Here is a 19393-nt window from a genome sequence, read left to right as displayed (position 1 = left end):
TAATCTGTTTTATCGACCGATACAGATTATTGGCCAATACATCAGTGCATCCCTAATTTGTAATGTTTAGTTTGACTGATCACACTCTGTATTTGACGTGCAGTGTATCTTCTGACCGTATGTCCTGGATGGCCACGCTGCGGTCTCTCTTTTTGCCCCATACAGTCAGTGAATTCACCAGCAGCACGATGAACTCTCCGTTCTCCATCCCGATGGACACCATTTCACCATTTGGACTGTACGCCGTGCACTTTGCTGGATGACCCAGACTGACTTTATTCAGAAGTTTCTGGGAGACAGAAAAAAATTCACAATGTATTAATAGATATACACTGCCATTCAAAAAGAAGTCTCTTCTGCGCACCAAGACTGCATTTATTTGATCAATAATACAGTAAAAATAGTGAAATATTTTTACAATTTAAAACAGCTGTTTTCTATGTGAATATATAGTAAAAAATAATTTATTTCTGTGATCAAAGCTGAATTTTCAGTGTCTTCAGTGTCACATGATCCTTCAGAAAGGATCCACAATCCCTCACCTTATCTGCCAGGTCCCAGATCCGGATGGTTCCATCATCGCTGGCGGAAATGAAGACGTCTTTGGAGGGGTGTGTGGCCAAACCCCAGATGCGTCCCTGCGTGTGTCCGTTTATCATGGTGTTGGAGGCGGCGTTCTTCTCTCCCACCTCAATGATCTCGCCATCCTTCGTTCCCACCAAGATCTTTCCCTTTCATCCAATAAAGAAACATCACACTATTGTCCGTCTACGAAACTAACACTTTAAATGAACACAGTCACACAGAACAACTCTTTTTTGATGCTAATAACTCAAATGAGGCAAAAACAATGTTTATTTCCATGTGAAGTTTGCATAAACCAGAAGCACGGCTGACCTTTCCTCTGCACACAGATCTGACCGTCTCTACAGGAAGTCCCGTCTCCAGCTGAAACGCTCTGCATCGCTTCATTTCCTGATCCCACAGTTTCACAGCTCCGCCCTCTTTAGTCCTGCACATATATACAGTAAGAATATTGATTTGTTACTACAATAAAGATTGTTCGAAATATGCAATATGCAAATCATCATATTAGAGTGATTTCTGAAGGATCATGTGACACTGAAGACTGGAGTAATGATGCTGAAAATACAGCTTTGATCACAGGAATAAATTACATTTTACAATATGTTCACATAGAAAACAGCTGTTTTAAATTGTAATAATATTTCACAATTTTTACTGTATTTTTGATCAAATAAATGGTGAGCAGAAGAGACTTCTTTAAAAACATCTTACCAACTCCAGACTTTTGAACTTTTGTATTCAAGGTGTAAGAAATATGTAGTATTTTTTTCTTCATGGTGACTAAATAAATTTTTTAAATTGAAAAAGGTCTAAAAGACACATAAAACCAACAGTTACACTTTAGTTTAGGGTTCAATTCTCACTATTCTAATTAGTTGCTTATTAGCTCGCATATTATTGAACTCACGGTCTCTCTTTGCCTCCGGTCACTATGAGTCCGTCTCTGAGCGTCGTGTACATGGTGAACACCGGTCCAGTATGAGCTTTAGCCACCACACGCACCAGGAAGTGCTCCCGCCACACGTACACATCACCGTTAATGGCCCCGGTGAACGTCAGGTTATTCTGTCAGACATTACACACAAGAGAAACGATCTTAAACAGTGTCACATGATCCTTCAGAAATCATTCTAATATGATTAAACATTTCTGATTATTATCAATGTTGAAATCAGTCATGCTGCTTCATATTATTTCTGATAATATCCATGAATGAGAATGACTCACGGCTCCAAACGCGACAGACAGCATGGTCTGCATCCGACCGTCCTCCACCGCTCCGATCACTCCTTTCTTATACAGCAGAGATCCTCCGACCAGCGTCCAGAACTTGATGTGTTTGATTCCCACAGACACGAACTGAGTGTCCGAATCGGGCCTGAACTCCACGACAAAGATCCGGTCCGTGTGACCGCCTTTACTGCAAACCCGTGAGCCTGAAAGCATTACAGTTTCTTACAATAGCTAGAACTAATATCTCAATACTCACTTTATCAAGACTCTCACACAGTAAGAAAACAGCAATCTATGTGGGCTAAACTGTGGATCATTTATCATTGTTTTGGCACAAAATGCATTCAGTGACTACATTACTTTCTCACTTAGATACAAACATCCCCAAAACACTATGTACCTACAGGCAAATCTGCATGTTTAAACCGTTAAACTTAAAGTGCCCCTATTATGCTTTTTGTTTATTTTGTTTATACATATAAACAGCGGTGGGAAGCAGTTACCTACACTGAAGCAATTTAAAAGAAGTCCTTGCATCAATAAATGCAAAAATAAATGACTAAATGCAGTAGATATTGAGTAAAATAAATGCATGCAGCAGTCGTTCACACACCTTCCTGCCATCTCCACACAGTGATGGTGTGCTCGGGATCCACTCCCACAGACAGCAGGAGTTTTCCCGTGGCGCTGAAGTTGACGTATCCGAGTCCTTTGGCATGAGAGCAGCGCAGCACAGACAGCGTCTGTTTACTCATGGCGTCCCACACGTGAATGGACGGCGCCAGACCTACAGGAACACAGACACATCATCACCATCAATACTCAGAGCTGCTTCACAAACTCTTCTTTTCAGTACAAGAACATCTGACAAATACAACCCACTAGGTAAATTAAAAGACATTGCAAATGTTGTGGATTATATATATATATATATATATATATATAAACAGTGCTGGGAAGCAGTTAACTACACTGAAGCTATTTAAAAGAAATACTTTTTTTTATATTTTAGATATTTTAGAATATAACTTTATTATTCAATCAGAGCTGTATTCTGGCACAAAAACAATTATGATTTGTAATGATTTTTTAACAAACAGAAATAACTAAACGCACTAAATGCACTAAAAGCACAAATAAATGCAAAAATAAATGCATGAATAAATGCACTAAATGCAAAAATAAAGGCATCAATAAATGTGAAACTGCATAAATAAATGCAAAAATAAATGCATGAATAAATGCAAAAATAAATACATAAATAAATGCAAAAATAAATGCATGAATAAATGCATAAATAAATAAAAAAATAAATGCAAAAATGAATGCATGAATAAATGCAAAAATAAATGCATAAATAAATGCATGAATAAATGCACTAAATGCAAAAATAAAGGCATCAATAAATGTGAAACTGCATGAATAAATGCAAAAATAAATACATAAATGCAAAAATAAATGCATGAATAAATGCATAAATAAATGCATAAATAAATAAAAAAAAAATGCAAAAATAAATGCAAAAATAAATGCAAAATTAAATGCATAAATAAATGCAAAAATAAATGCAAAATTAAATGCATAAATAAATGCATGAATAAATGCAAAAATAAATGCAAAAATTAATGCATTAAATGCATAAATAAATGCATAAAAATAAATATTCGAAAACACTGTGATGAAAAGCAGCATTTAATTAAATATTCATCATGCCACACTACTATAGCTTGAAAAAATTAGCCTGTTCCTGGAAAAGCTACTCTAATTTAAAACAACTATTGTCCTTAAAAATGTACTGACCTTAAACAAATGGCAAAAATGTAGTTAATAGTGCTGCTATTGTTAGTTAGTTAGTTACTCCCCAACACTGTTGAAGCAGTAGGATGAGTTTGGAATGACTATTATGGGGTGGTAATGATGGTCCTCAGGGTTTTTAACATGACAAAACAAACACATGCCAACGTTAGATATGTATTCCAGTGCTGAGGGGGGAAAGAGCATCATGACTCTATCTGAAATGATTTCTGAGATGATAGAAAATCAAGCCACTCTTGCTGCATGATGCTTCATTCAAACATGTATTCTTCATAGTGATGGTCTTAAATGAAACCAGGTCATAAAACACAAGGGGAATGAGAGGATTGATTATTTTAATCTGAAGTTTGCATTTTTGCTAAAGAATTTATATGAATTATTCTGCTCAGACATGTTATTTGAGCTGCATTATTTTAGTTGATGTTATTTTTAAGCTATTCTTATTTAATTTATTCTTCTAGAAGGATGAACTTGTGGGTGGTTACCATATTTGCCATGCATTTAACTGGTAATACTAGTGAAGTGTGACAACTATTAAAAGTGATTTTATCATTTTGACATCACAAACCGAACGCTGATCATTGCTTTAAAAGCATGTGTTCTAGTTTGGAGCCCCAAAAAACAATCTGTCCTGGATTTTTGGAATCAAGCACAAAAGGTCAGTGGGATGAAATGCAGTCAGATCGCAGGAGGTTTCTGCTGTCCTACCTGGCAGATCGGTGATGTCGCCTGTGTGTCGGTGTGTTGGATGAGAGGATGAGACAGTGACGAACAAAAATGAGAGAAGCTGCTCTTAGTGCCAAAGCAGAATTACGTGAGAGATTCAAATTATTTGCAAAATCACAAGCAGGCTCGTTATCAACACAAATCAAGCAGTGCACGCTGAAAGAAGCAAACGTAAGCGAATGAAAATGATTCAGATGGTGAAAATCACATCAATCTGCATCGATAGATCTGCTGTACACGCGCACACTCACCGATCTGACCCGTGGCGATGATGTTTTGATATTTGGGATGTTGATTGACAGTCAGGCAGAGGATGTCATCCGTGTGCTCCAGATAAAAGCTCTGAGTACCTGGAGATCACAAGCACTGCTTCATCTTAAAAACATTTGTAATAATTCTCCAATCCTTGTATAAAGATTGTGCATGCATCAAAACAACAGAAAGACATTTGTCACACTGCGATATTATTTCAGTAAACTGCAAATTTGGAGTCGGTAAGATTTTTAAATGTTTTTGAAAGAGTCTCTTCTGCTCACCAAGACTGCATTTATTTGATCCAAAACACAGTAAAAATTATGAAATATTATTACAATGTAAAATATCTGTTTTCTATGTGAATATATTGTAAAATATAATTTATTCCTGTGATCAAAGCTGAATTTTCAGCATTATTACTCCAGTCTTCAGTGTCACATGATCCTTCAGAAATCATTCTAATATGATGATTTGATGCTCAAGAAACATTTATTATTATCATCAGTGTTAAAGATTCATATTTTTGTGGAAACTGTGAAAAGAACAATATCTTTACTGTCACTTTTGATCAATTTAATGCACCCTCGCTGAATAAAAGTATTAATTTCTTTCAAAAAAAAAAAATCCTTCTGACACCAAACTTTTGAACAGTACTGTATTTACTAGTTATATATTTGAATTATATATATAATATATACAGTAAATTTTTTAAATATATGTTTATATATATATATATATAATTTGAAGATATACTAACAAAGTACTCATTTTAATCAAATTAAACTGATTTAGTTCATCTTTTTGTTGCACTTCTTCCTGAAACTAGTGCAGTTCCACCTGCAGCCTCTAGAGGTCAGCAGCGCCTCACGTCTGATCTGGAATCAGATTAGTCTCAGAAGACACGCCCACAAACCCATAAAGCCTATTTCAAAATCTTCAAAAACTTCTACCACATTTGCAACACGTTGAGACAAGAATCAGACAGCGATCCAGAGTTCAGAGGTCAACAGTCAGGACTGTACCAGCAGAGAGGTTCTGAATAATAGCAGCAGCGGCCGTGTGGAAGATGATGTCAGCTCCATCATTGAGGTAGTGAAGGTTGTTTCGACAATCAAAGCCTCTGTAGCCAAACACATGGTCCAGAGAGAGCTCCTGTGAACACACAGACATGATCGTACGCATTGACAATAATGAGGACAAGGTTATATCTTCATGAGCTCATAACCCGCCCCACCTCGACGATTTTCTTCTTCTTTGTGATGTTGTTCTTCACCAGTTTTTCAGGTAACGGCGCAGCGCGACTCACCGGAGGTCTGCAGGAAACAAATAATGGAGTTTTGAGATGATTAATCGCAATTACTACAAAAAAAGTGTTTTTGTCTCATTTTCCAGTACAAATATCTAAACATTTTGTAAACCAAGATTTGAGAAGCAAAATGACTTATCAAAATGAAGTAAAAAAACTGATCAAAATGTACTTAATTCAAAGGGAAAACAATGATTTTCTGTTCTTGTTTTAAGCATAAATTCACTTAAATATTCAGAAAACAAGACTCATTTTTCTTCTCAAGTAAACGTATCATGATTTAATAATTTTTGATATTTGTACTGGAAAACAAGACAAAACTACTATGTAAGAAAATCATGACTTCATCTGCATTATTCTGTTCTGTGGCTTTTCCCACCGTTCATCCACTATGATCTCCTTCTGCTGTTGGTGTGGCTTTACACCAGTCATTTGTCTTATACTGACGGCGTAGATCTTTGTTGTGTAATCCATGTTCTTCTCTCGAGCGACGTCACTGTCGTACCCTAAACACACAGACGTTTGTCAGATAAAAGCCTTTAAATTCAGTTTATTCTCACAAACAAAAACAAAAACAAAAACATCACCTCCATCCTCTTCAGGGTCGTCATCTGATTCCTCGCTGTCCACGGCTTTGCTCTCGCGTGGACCAATCCCCTCTCTCGCCCAGATCATGAGGGCCGTGTCGGCCCCGCCCACCGACAGCAGCATCGCATCATCATTGGACCATCGTACATTTGTCACATTGGCACTGTGAGCCACATACTTCTTAAACTTGGCAAATTGACCCTGTATAAAACAAAAAAGCATTAATAAAAATAAAAATATATCATAGTTTCCACAGAAATATGACTTGATAATAATAATAAATATTTCTTGAGAGCAAATCAGCGTATCAGAATGATTTCTGAAGGATCATGTGACACTGAAGACTGGAGTAATGATGCTGAAAATTCAGCTTTGATCACTGGATATAAATTGTATTTTAAAGTATATTCACATAGAAAACAGCTGTTTTAAATTGTAATAATATTTCACAATTTCTACTGTATTTTTGATCAAATAAATGCAGCCTTGGTGAGCAGAAAATCCAGCTTTGATCACAGGAATAAATTATATTTTAAAACATATTCACATAGAAAACAGGTATTTTAAATTGTAAAAATATTTCACAATTTTTACCGTATTTTGATCATATAAACGCAGATTTGGTGAGGGTTCACAAACTAAAAAATCATACCGACCCCCAACTTCTGAATGGCAGTGTTTATTAAAATACGATGTGATTGTGCCGCTATCAGACCTTGCAGGGGAAGCTGAAGAGCTTGACGAAGCCGAAGTCGTCTCCGGTGGCCAGCAGCTTCTTGTCTTTGGTAAGTGAAGAGGCGTTGACGAAGCTGATCGTGGGCCAGATGCCCTCACAGGTGGCGCCCAGCACTGACGTCCATGTGGCCCATTCCATCTTCTCAGACTGAACGCACACAAACACAGACGACCACACGGTTACAGCACTGGAGTTAGTGATGTGTAACTGGCTGTGTGTCTAGTTTCTCTACCTCTGAACTGCTGATAGTTTGTCGTCTTCCGCGTGGAGCTTCGAAAAATAGCTGCTCTTTGGCACCAGTGTTGACTTGAAGCAGTTTTCCTGCATTTGTGCACACAAAAATATTTAGCTCCCTATACTTTTATTTCTTTCTTTGCTAAAATGATGCTGGAGGTGCTGTTCTACTGTTGCCAAAGCAAAATTACCCATTTAAAATACACATGTTTACAGACAGGGTACAAAGTGAACACTCACCAAATGTCAAAAGTGAGTAAAAATGGCAGATTTTACATGCAGATAGACATTTAGTTGCATATTACTGCTTGAATGTATATTTGTGTGTTCGGTATGCGAGGATTACCGCGCACGTCCCAGTCCACATGTGTGATGCAGCTGGACGCTCCTTTACAGATGCCCACCCTCTTACTGGTCAGAACGTTATAAATGTCCACAAACGAGTCGTGGGAGGCCACGGCGAGGTATTTTCCAGCATCTTCAAGATAAAAGCAGGAAAATATTACATATATTACATGCTTTATGCAGCCATTATGTAATGAATCAAAATAATGTAATAATAAATAAATATAATAATAATAATAATTATTATTATTATATATACGTTTTTTAATAAAATATTATAAATATATTTTTATTTTATTATTATAAATTAGTGTTCATATTAATTAAAAACAATTAATAATATTAATTAATAATTTATATCATTTTATTATCAATTATATATATATATAATGTATATATAAAATTATATTATTTTATTATTAATTAATATGTTAATATTAATTGAAAATAAATATAATTATTTTATATACATGTTTTTTAATAGAAAATATAAATATAATTAATATTAATATAATTTATAATATTTTATTATTTATTATATTTATAAATTATATATATATATATGTTATACATTTATATATATTATTATTAATATAAATGTATATATATTATTTATATTATTTCATTACAATAAAATTATTTTATTATTACTTAATATGTTAATATTAATTGAAAATAATTAATAACATTAACTACAAATTTACATTAATTTATTATCAATTATATATATATATATATATATATATATAATTTATATTACCACTATCATTTATTATCACTTAATGTTATATTAATTGAAAATAATTAATAATAAAGTAATTTATATTTTTTATTATCTATATATATTCATAAATATATATATAATTTATTTTATTAAAATTATATTATTTATTTTATTAAAATTATATTATTTTATTATCACTTAATATGTTAATATTAATTGAAACATTAATTACTAATTTATATTATTTTATTATCAATGTGTATATATATATATATATATATATATATATATATATATAAACCTTTAACGTATTCAACACAAATAAAGAATCTCTGACAACAATGAATGTTTTCACCTCATTTGACCCTCCAGGGACACAATCTCTTTCGACTTCCATATACAAAAATATTGTGGAATAATTTATTTTATTTTTAGAATTTAAAAATGTCTAACTTTGTGGGTCAAAGCTCACAAGATGAATTCAGCTCTTGAGCTACAAATCTACACGAGTGTCTTGTTAGCACTGCATAATTAAAAAGCAAAAACAAACACGTCCCAGGATTAATGTAATACATGACACAGAATCAGGGACGCCCAGTTTAACTACATCTAGATGGTTACCTTGAGAGAACCTGATGTCAGAGATGATCTCCTTCCTGTGGTGAAAGGTCACCATGTCTTCCAGCGTGTCTGCATTGACCACCAGGAAGCTGCCGTCGTTTAGACCCACCGCTAAGGCTTTTCCGTCTGGGGAGAAGGCACAGCATCTGCCACCTACAAACAGACACATCAACAACATGAAACCAGTGTTCGTGATGTTGAATTTGACCTGCTAGTATTTGATTAAGCGTACAGATATGCTTTTGATTTATTCATCCAAGTTTTTATGACTTGATTCTGCAATTCTGTCCGTGTTTTCGGCATCGCATAAATCATACCCACTGGCAGAAGGTTAGCTGTCATGTGAGTGATCATGCACCTTTCTTAAGTTTCCGGACGGCCACCATTCGATGGTTGGCCGAAAGCTCCCAGATCCGCAGCGTTTTGTCGTCACTCACAGTGGCACAAATGGGCAGCAGTGGATGAGCCGCCAGACCCCAAACTTCCCCCTCCATATGACCCTTAAAACACACATAAAACACAATACAGACATCCAAAGATACGAATTTAACTTGTGCACAAAATTGGCATACATTTGTGAATAAAGAACCGTTTAAGTCAACAAAACTGTCACTTCCTGGTGCAAAATATCAGTAATAAAAATGGAAGCTGCTGCAAATCGGGCTTTTCTTTCTTTTTGTCACTTTGGATAAAAGCGTCTGCTGAATGCAAACATGTAAATGATAAACATTTTGAACTAGTTGACCAGCCTGAGCTCCTACGTTAGTTTGACCATCTTTTTCTTCTGGATCTGCAGCTTTATTTCTGACCGTGAATCACACCTGTACGAGTAAAGTCATGGGGCCGCTCTTGTCGATCTCCAGGATCTCTCCGTTCTTGGTGCCCACCAGAATGTGTCCGTGTCCTAGAGTGATCGCTCTGATGGAGGGGTTGTCCTCTAACAGCAGTCCTAACAAACCCCAGAGGAACAAGAAACTAAGTTTTATAATACAAACTTAACACTCTGGTGTTCTTCTGACATTTTAGACTGAATTTTTTACTAGGAATGTTACGAAACTTGGCGGAATCCCCTTAAATCCCCTTAAAATGCAAAATATTAAATAATAAATACTATTGAAACAAAAAATAGTACATTTGTTTCATTAAAAAAAAAGTTATGCTTATTGTTTTGACTGCCGAGGATCACAAGTGAGGAAAACCTGAGAGTTAAACTGAATTACACAAACCTGTATCATGTATCAACTCAAGATCTCTTTACAGCTAAAGTAGTTCTTCACTGAGCCTAAAGTGCTGCACAGGAACATACCCTTTGACGAAGGCGAGAGCACCGCCCTCTTGATGGCGTAGGTCTTCAGACATCTCTCGAACATGTCGTCCCACAGTTCCACAACTCCATCTTTACCCCCCGTCACAAAACCCTTTAGGTCATAACATATATATTTATATATATTTTTTCATTATTTCTTGTATCTTATTTCTTGATTTATTTATTATATATATATATATATATATATATATATATATATACACATATATATATATATATATATATATATATATATATATATATATATATACACACACACATATATATATATATATATATATATATATATATATATGTGTGTGTGTATATATATATATATATATATATATATATACACATATATATATATATATATATATATATTTTAAATTCAGTAAATATAAACCATATAAAATATAACAATTTTTAGAATATATATTAAAATATATTATATTATAATATAAATATATAAATTATATGGATAATATGAGTATATATTATAATTGTTAATATGTATAATTTATAATTAATGGATTTATTCACTAAATACAAAATTATATATCAATAAAACAATCAATTATGAATTATATAAATATGGATAAACATTGAATATATATATATATTAAATATATATATATAATTATCTAAAAGTAAACATTATTACATATACATAAAATTAATGTTTAACTTTTAACATTTACAAGCTAGTATTCATCTACTTTGACATTATAATGGATTCCTTCTATAAATATAAAATCATATATATATATGATTTTAAATCATAATTTGTAAATATATAATATATATTAAATATAATATATTTTTTATTTTATATATATATATATATATATATATATAAAATAAAAAAATATATTTAATGTATATGAATTTTATTTTATGTATAAATCATAATTTGTAAACATATAATATATATATTAAATATAATATATTTTTAATTTTATATATATACATATATATGTATATATATATATAAAATAAAAAAATATTATATTTAATATATATTATATATTTACACATTATGATTTATACATAACATTTTATTTTATATTATATATATATATATAAACACATATAATTATATTATAAATTCTATATTGAAAATTCTTATAATATACAAATAATATACATACATCTATATATAATCGTACTTGCCTTATTCATTTGTTTATTAATATTATTACCTACTCTTTTATTGTCTTTTATTATTTCTTACATTTTATATTTAAATTTTTTAATTCCATATATATATCCTACTTACCTTTATCATATTTTGTTTATTATTATTACTACATATTTTTCATTATTATTTATTTTATTATTTCTACATATATATATATATATATATATATTAAATAAATTTTGTTTATTATTATTATTATTAATTTTTTAATTGTTATTTCTTTCATTATTTCTTGCATTTTATATCTTAATTTATTCTATTTCCACACACACACACACACACACACACACACACACACACACACACACACATAAAATCCTACTTACCTTATTGAGATTTTGTTTACTATCACTTCGTTTTTCATTATCACTTTTTTTATTATTTCTCATGTTCATCTTATTTGACCATTTTCACCTACAGTTTATTTATATCTAACGCACAGTCTAAGCAGCTTACCAGGTTTACATTTCACTGCAAGTTGTATTCTGTATATAATTGTGTATTTGACAAATAAAATCTTGATTCTTGAACACACCTTATCCAGAGAGCACATAGCAAACACAGGGCCGTCGTGAGCTTTGATGCTCTTCATGAGCGTGGTGTCTTTCCAGATGTACACGTCACCCGTAGTCGCGCCAGAAAACACCAGATCCTCCGAGCGACCGTAGCAGGCGGACATCATGGTCTCTTGCTTGCCAAGATTTCCGAAAATGCCCCTCTTAAATGTTAAACCTCCTCCTGCATTGAGAAACATACATTAAGCAAATGTGTTTTAAATCAGCAAGAGGAAAAATCGTCCTAAACATAAGTCACCGCTGAGAGTAATTCAGCTATTTGAGCACTTTGTTTTGACTCACTGAGCTCTTTTAAAAGCTCTCGCGCTCATTTAATTGGTGAAATACGGACCGCTGATGGTAAAGTTGACAAAACAGTCACATCAGCTTCTGACGGCTCAATGTGATGTGGCAGATTCTCCTACAGTCATGTTCTCGTGAGAGGGACGGGAAGAGCTAGTGCTTCAGATATTTCAGTAAAAAGATTCTGCACATACAACAGAAATCCTCTCATTTGAAAAGAAAGTGCTGCTGCTGTTATCAAGGATGCAATATTCACAATATTATAGATTAAACGAATGTCTTTACCTGTATGCAGCCAGAACTTGATGTGCTTCATTCCCACCGTGAGCAGCTTGTCCATGCGGAACGGGTTTCCTTTCACCACAAAGATCTTATCTTTATGTCCTCTATGGCAGAGAGAACAACGGATGTCTTTCATGAACGATTCAGCTTGTTGTTCATTATTTTTACCATTGAAAGGGTTTGTTTTACCTGGATTTGGCCAGTTTTTCGCCTTTTTTCCAGTCCCAGATGACTATGGAATGGTCTTCATCGATTCCCACAGACACTAAACTCTTTCCGTCCGCTACATGGGACAGATTTTTCAAAGAGAAATAAGAGAATGTGACCCATAAATGCACATTGAGAACGCATTAAAATCATCATGGTTTCCACAAAATATATAAAATATTAAGCATCAAAAAAGCTGTTTTCAACACTGATAATAATAAGAACCATTATTAACCATTGTGCGTCAATTAAAAAAGTTACACATAGGTCCATAGAGGACAAAAATGTGTCAAAAAAATGTCATAAAAATTGAAGTTTGGGAGCACAGACTTAAGTTTGGTCTCATTTTAAAAAACTATGGCAGAATCTTGTAAAAAAAAGTTTAAAAAGTGAAACAAAAAAAAAGTTATAGAGGTTTAGGTTTATGAAAATGATTTTTGAACATAATTTTATATAAAATATATATTTTATGAAACATGTTGAACTCTAAAACTGCTAGAAAATCAAAGCCATAAATCTAAACAAGTTGTGTTCCAAATTTGAGGTTGATATCTCAAAAAATGAGCTTTTAGTAAGATTTTGTTTGGGCGCAGCACCATTGAAAATGGCACCATTTGGTAAAAAAAAAAAAAAAAAAAAAAAAAAAAATTTAATTTTTACATTTTTATTTGATATAATTTTATAATTAAATGGCCCTGGGATTTAAAATGGCAGTTTTAATGGGTTTCAATGGGGACGTTTTTGTCCAAAAGGTCTTGAGACGAACTAAAACTAGTGTAAAATAGATTTATTAAAGGAAATGGGGGTAAAATATTAAAATTCCAATAAAAATACACACTTGTGCCAAAATTTATGCAGTTAAAACAGCCAAAATTATGAAAAAAACAAAACTGAAAAAGACAAAAATGTCCATAAGGTCACACAAGGGTTAATAATTGAGCAGCAAATCATCATATTAGAATTTCTGAAGGATCATGTGACACTGAAGACTGGAGTAATAATGCTGAAAGTTCAGCTTTGTAAAAGATTTGCATAAAAATAAAATTCTGGAAACATGAATTTGGAAAATAAGAGCATTTTGTCAATGCTTCAATGCAATGATAAAAAAGTTCTGAAATATATTAAGTTGCCAATTTAACATAAATTTTAACTCAGATATCAAAAGCTTCTTGTGTGGTGTCAGTGTATACTGACCTGTGAACTCTAGAGCACAAACCCCTCGCTGATGTTGACCCTTCAGCAGAGATAAACACTTGAGCGTCTGGATGTCCCACACGTGGATGGCCGGATCTCGACCCACCTGACATACACACAAACATGCTTTACAGAGGAATACACACTGGATAAAATGGTCACCAGCTGAATGCAATATGAATAGTGATTCAATCCAATAATGCAAAGCGCATTCATATGGTCAAAATCTGATTTTTTGGAAATCACTTTTAGCGCTGTTGTTTTAGATATCTCTCACCTGTCCGGTGGCCACGTAATCTTTCAGCGGGTGCACCGTGAGGCTCAGGATATCGTCATCATGACCGAGGTAAAAGCGCTGCGTGTGCTGCTGTCTGTTATACACCACAGCTACAGCCGCCACATGATACACCACCTCTCCGGCCTGAGTGTAAAACAGGTTATTCCTGCAGTCGCAGCCCCTGTACCTGAGACACAGAGAGAGACGTCACGTCACATGACATGTGCCCATCAATGACCACCGGAGAAGTCAATTAAACTATTAATTATGAACTAAGTAAATGTGGATAAGCAGACTGAAAATAATTATTTTTAAAAAATATTTGTATACATATATCTGAAAGTTAACACATTATTGTTACACATCTACATTCAATTAATATGTTTATCTTTCAACATTAATAAGCTAATATTCATCTAATTTGGCATTATAATTGATTCATTCTGTAAATATAAAATCATATAATATAAACCATATAAAATATAACAATATTTAGAATATATATTAAAAATATTATAATATAAATCTATAAATTATATGGATAATATGAGTATATATTATAATTTTTAATATGTATAATGTACAATTAAAGGATTCATTCACTAAATTATCATTTATACAATCATGAACTATATACATGTCGATAAACATTGAATTTTTTTTTAAAAATATATATAATTATCTTAAAGTAAAGATTTTTACATATACATAAAATTATTATGTAAAATTATTAACAAGCCAATATTCATCTATTCCTCTAATTTGACATTATAATGGATTCATTCTGTAAATATAAAATCATATAATATATACTATATAAAATATATATATTTTATGTATTTTATAAAATATATTACATATTTACAATTTTTTTATATATATATAAAAAATTATATTTATAAACTATGATTTATACATAAAATTTTATTTTATATTCTATTTATATATATATATATATATATATATATATATATATAAAGCACACAATTATATATATTAAAAATTATATATTGTAAATGTTAATATATATTATAATATATAAATAATGAGTATATATTATATTGCATATTGTAATTTTAAATATGCTTATTATAATATATATATATATATATATATAAATCATTAAGTATATATATATATATTTATTACAAAATTCTAATATATTTTACAATATATAAATAATATGAGTATATATTATATTGTATATTATAATTTTTAATATGTATATTATAATTTTATATATATATATATATATATATATATATATATATAAAACATTTTATTTTTTAATATAATTTTTTTAAAATTATTTTTATTATACAGTATATATTATATATATTATATATTATTAATTAATTTTTTTTATAAATTATATATTACAAATTCTAATATATATTCTATTGTATATAATTATAATTTTTAATATGCATAATAAAATGAATGGATAAAAATATAAATCATATATACACATTCAGATATCGTGAGTGTGTCAAAGACATGATGGACACACACTGTGTTCATATCAAACGCATCATGACGTTTGCAGATAATGTACCCGTGGACGAACTGCAGGCGTAACCCCTCGTCTGGAGCTTTCTGCCTCTTCAGAGATCCAGCCAGTTTCTTCTTGAGCTGAGGAAGATCTTCCTTATACACCTGAGGGGAGTTTGGGAGAAGAGTTACAGGGCAAAATCCACTTATTCAGAGATTCAGAAAAAGCATAAAGGGCAACAGTAGGGAAGCATCCAGCCAATCAGCTGTGAAAATAATGAGAGGAACAGGATTAAAGCAGCGGAGCATGTCTGTTACATAAAACACTGGCCACAGGCCACTCCTAATACAGATATAAAACCCTCTCAGTTCTTGCCTGACGCTCGTAGTTCATCTGGGCTTCCTGTTCGATGTCTGAGTCCAGTTCGGGAACGTCGGAAAGGTCGGAGTCGGATTCGCCGCTGTTAGAGTCAGCGTACCCCTCTGTGAACAGGATTCATTTTAGTGCGAACTTTCAAAATAAAGTAACATTAAAAACTCATTTCTATTCAGTTCTATTCGATTAGTTCACCTTGCAGCAGTGGCTCCAAAACTCCATTCATGACGCCTTCCGGCAGAAACCTCCACTGGAACACAGAGTGATCCGCTCCGCCCGTGCTCAGAACCCACTGCAGGTCATGTGACCAGCGCACATTGGTCACATGGGCAGAGTGGCCAATGTATTTCTTGAATTTGGCAGCTGAAAGAATCACATTTGTTAGAACACGCTGGTTTATTTGTGCATGGATGACGCGATATCTGGAGAAGTAAGCTGACCTTTCTTAAGACAAGGGAATCTGAAGAGTTTGACGAGGCCGAAGTCGTCGCCCGTCACCAGCACAGCACTGCTGTAATTGGCGTCCACAGAATTGATGTCATTGACGTTGGAATATTTAGGCCAGATTCCATTCACCTCGGGTCCGAGAACACATGTCCACGTCATCCAATGGATTCCTTTGGCTTCCTCCTTTGGCAGGAATTTACCAGCTAAGAACACGGAGCAAGGGTTTATCTTCAATTATACTGTAAGCATGACATGATTCATAAAATACAGAATGTCATTCAGTGACTTTTGCAGCGTTACGGATTACTGGACAAGAATTTTTTTAGAAATATTTGGGGAGGATTTTCATTTGTATGTCATGTACAGTACCAATTCCTGAAATTAATAGACTTTTTAATGTACAAATATCTCCAATAAGATAAAAATGTCTTATATTATAATATATAAATAATATGAGTATATATTATATTGTATATTATAATTTTTAATATATATTAAAAATTATATTAGAATTTTAATATATATATATATTTTTTTTTTTCAGTGTGTGTATATATATATATATATATAAAACATATACTTTTATTATAAATTATATATTAAAATTCTAATATATTTTATAATATTTAAATAACACAATATCATAATATAATATAATATAATATAATATAATAAAATAAAGTATATATTATATTGCATATTATAATTTTTAAATAATTTATAAATATTTAAAAATATTTAACAAATAATGTATACTGACTTTTCAAATTTAAATGAATTGTAGATTGTTATTAATTTTTATGACTTTACATAAATTATTAATGCATTTTCAAGAACTTCATTGGTGACTTTTCCAGGTCTGGAAATGACAATTTTAAAATTGTTTTTCATGACTGTGAAAAGCCTAGTAATTTAAAAAAATCATTAATATTTGTATAAATAATTTATACATTTTTTTTTAAAGTTTTAAATATTTACGCATTAAGTATTTATGCAAGTATTAATGCTTTTTTTATTTATTACTAGGCTTCAAATTGTGATTTCCAGACCTGGAAAACTCATCAAAACCTTGTAAAAAGAGGGTGCTTGTGAAAAAGTTCTTGAAAAATCATTAATAATTCAAGGAAAAGTCATGAAAATGATTTAATTTTTTTTTTTAAATGTCAGTATATATTTTTCAAATTTTTAAGTATTTATGCATTCTGATTTTTCAAATTTAAATGAATAGTAAACTGTCATTAATTTTCATGAATTGTTCAGTATTATTATTAATGTAAAAACTCATGAATTTTAAAATGCATAAATATTTAAAACTTTACTCATTTTGGAAATTTGAATGAATTGTAAAGAGTTTTCATGACTTATTAATGATTTTTCAAGACCTTTTTCACAAGTACAATCACAATTTTAAAATAGTTTTTCATGACTGTGAAAACCCTAGTAATAAAAAAAAAAATTGCATAAATCCCTGTTTTCAAACAGGTTTCCGTGTCCCGTAATAAACTGGAATAAAGTATTTTATACAACAGTTCGTTCTGGTTCTCGAATCTGATTGGCTAAGAGCCTTTTCCAGCCATGCGATATTCTACTAATAGATAAATAAATTGCACACGTCACCTTTCTGAAACAAAACACAGCTTGATTAACTCTTTCCCTGCCAGTATTTGGAGTACCATCGATCTACAGATGGAGTAGATTGAGTCCATCAACACCTCAAAGCTTCACAGTCGTTTCCTTTTCATGGGTTCAACATTTCATTCAGTAACGTTAGGCAGTTTTGATTTATATGATGTGATGATCGCGATAATTTACATGTGCGTCAGCAATGCTATCACTTGTTTCAGCTTCTTCTTCTCCTGTGTTTTGATCCGGAGATTCTGTACTCTTTCAGAAGATGCGTGATAGCGCCCCCTACCGTATAACAGTGAACACATGGACGGAAAATTCCATCAATGGCGGGGAAAGGGTTAATGGAGAATCTTACTTGGCATCCTGTAGAAGAATCTTTCTCCAGCTCCATCATTGGTCTGCAGGAATCGGCTGTCCACAGACCAGTCCAGGTGCGTTATGAAGCAAGTGGACTTGTTGCACTCTCCCACTTTTTTATAGCGTTGGGCCACAGCGTAGATGTCCACAAAGCCGTCGTTGGAGCCCACGGCCAAGTAAGAGCCATCGGGCGAGAACTTGAGCTCGTGAATGACCTCCTTCCTGTCCTTGATGTGGACCACCTCCGTCATGTCCCTTAGAAAACAAGAAAAACTCTCAGCTTATGGATATGCATCTGAAGTAATGAAGTGTAGGTGATTCAGATTTAATTACCTGACACGAAGAACAGTGAAAGAGCCGTCCTTCATGCCGAGGGCGAGCTGGGAGCCATCGTTGTTGAAGGAAACACTGCGTACGGCCTCTTCCATGTTGCAGCGAGCGATCAACGTGTGTTCGGACAAACTCCACAGCCTAATGAAAATGAAAAGGGATGCATTTTGAAAACCCAAAATATCACTATCTCATTTCCACCTGTCTTGCTCCATTCTGCTGTGTGAACTGATGTGGTATAAACAAAAATCCAATAGAAGGATTGGAC

The 19393-nt window shown here is 32.4% G+C and overlaps 1 protein-coding gene across 2 annotated transcripts in view; it reads right to left on the bottom strand.

Annotated features, from left to right (window-relative positions):
* The window catches only part of LOC127522901 (echinoderm microtubule-associated protein-like 6), a 52541-nt gene that overhangs the window by 5912 nt on the left and 27236 nt on the right, over nucleotides 1-19393 (bottom strand). Inside the window, exons 9-38 of one of the 2 annotated variants that reach the window (XM_051913247.1) lie at nucleotides 19129-19266; nucleotides 18794-19050; nucleotides 16803-17012; nucleotides 16558-16725; nucleotides 16363-16469; nucleotides 16051-16151; nucleotides 14496-14682; nucleotides 14219-14324; nucleotides 13007-13100; nucleotides 12821-12921; nucleotides 12214-12416; nucleotides 10478-10589; nucleotides 9993-10120; nucleotides 9530-9671; nucleotides 9172-9324; nucleotides 7828-7959; nucleotides 7480-7568; nucleotides 7227-7394; nucleotides 6511-6712; nucleotides 6303-6429; nucleotides 5852-5930; nucleotides 5640-5769; nucleotides 4614-4712; nucleotides 4345-4365; nucleotides 2435-2608; nucleotides 1816-2024; nucleotides 1496-1653; nucleotides 898-1012; nucleotides 543-731; nucleotides 117-289 (exon numbers count right to left, since the gene is read on the bottom strand). In XM_051913247.1, coding sequence (XP_051769207.1) covers nucleotides 117-289; nucleotides 543-731; nucleotides 898-1012; nucleotides 1496-1653; nucleotides 1816-2024; nucleotides 2435-2608; nucleotides 4345-4365; nucleotides 4614-4712; nucleotides 5640-5769; nucleotides 5852-5930; nucleotides 6303-6429; nucleotides 6511-6712; nucleotides 7227-7394; nucleotides 7480-7568; nucleotides 7828-7959; nucleotides 9172-9324; nucleotides 9530-9671; nucleotides 9993-10120; nucleotides 10478-10589; nucleotides 12214-12416; nucleotides 12821-12921; nucleotides 13007-13100; nucleotides 14219-14324; nucleotides 14496-14682; nucleotides 16051-16151; nucleotides 16363-16469; nucleotides 16558-16725; nucleotides 16803-17012; nucleotides 18794-19050; nucleotides 19129-19266 — 4272 coding nt within the window. The remainder of the gene's footprint in view (nucleotides 1-116; nucleotides 290-542; nucleotides 732-897; nucleotides 1013-1495; nucleotides 1654-1815; nucleotides 2025-2434; nucleotides 2609-4344; nucleotides 4366-4613; nucleotides 4713-5639; nucleotides 5770-5851; nucleotides 5931-6302; nucleotides 6430-6510; nucleotides 6713-7226; nucleotides 7395-7479; nucleotides 7569-7827; nucleotides 7960-9171; nucleotides 9325-9529; nucleotides 9672-9992; nucleotides 10121-10477; nucleotides 10590-12213; nucleotides 12417-12820; nucleotides 12922-13006; nucleotides 13101-14218; nucleotides 14325-14495; nucleotides 14683-16050; nucleotides 16152-16362; nucleotides 16470-16557; nucleotides 16726-16802; nucleotides 17013-18793; nucleotides 19051-19128; nucleotides 19267-19393) is intronic. The other variant, XM_051913248.1, reaches the window with a different exon arrangement.

Source organism: Ctenopharyngodon idella, chromosome 11, assembly GCF_019924925.1.
Source record: "Ctenopharyngodon idella isolate HZGC_01 chromosome 11, HZGC01, whole genome shotgun sequence".
NCBI lineage: Eukaryota > Metazoa > Chordata > Actinopteri > Cypriniformes > Xenocyprididae > Ctenopharyngodon > Ctenopharyngodon idella.
Note: the sequence above shows the minus strand (reverse complement) of the source record. Positions and strands in the feature narration are given on the sequence as shown.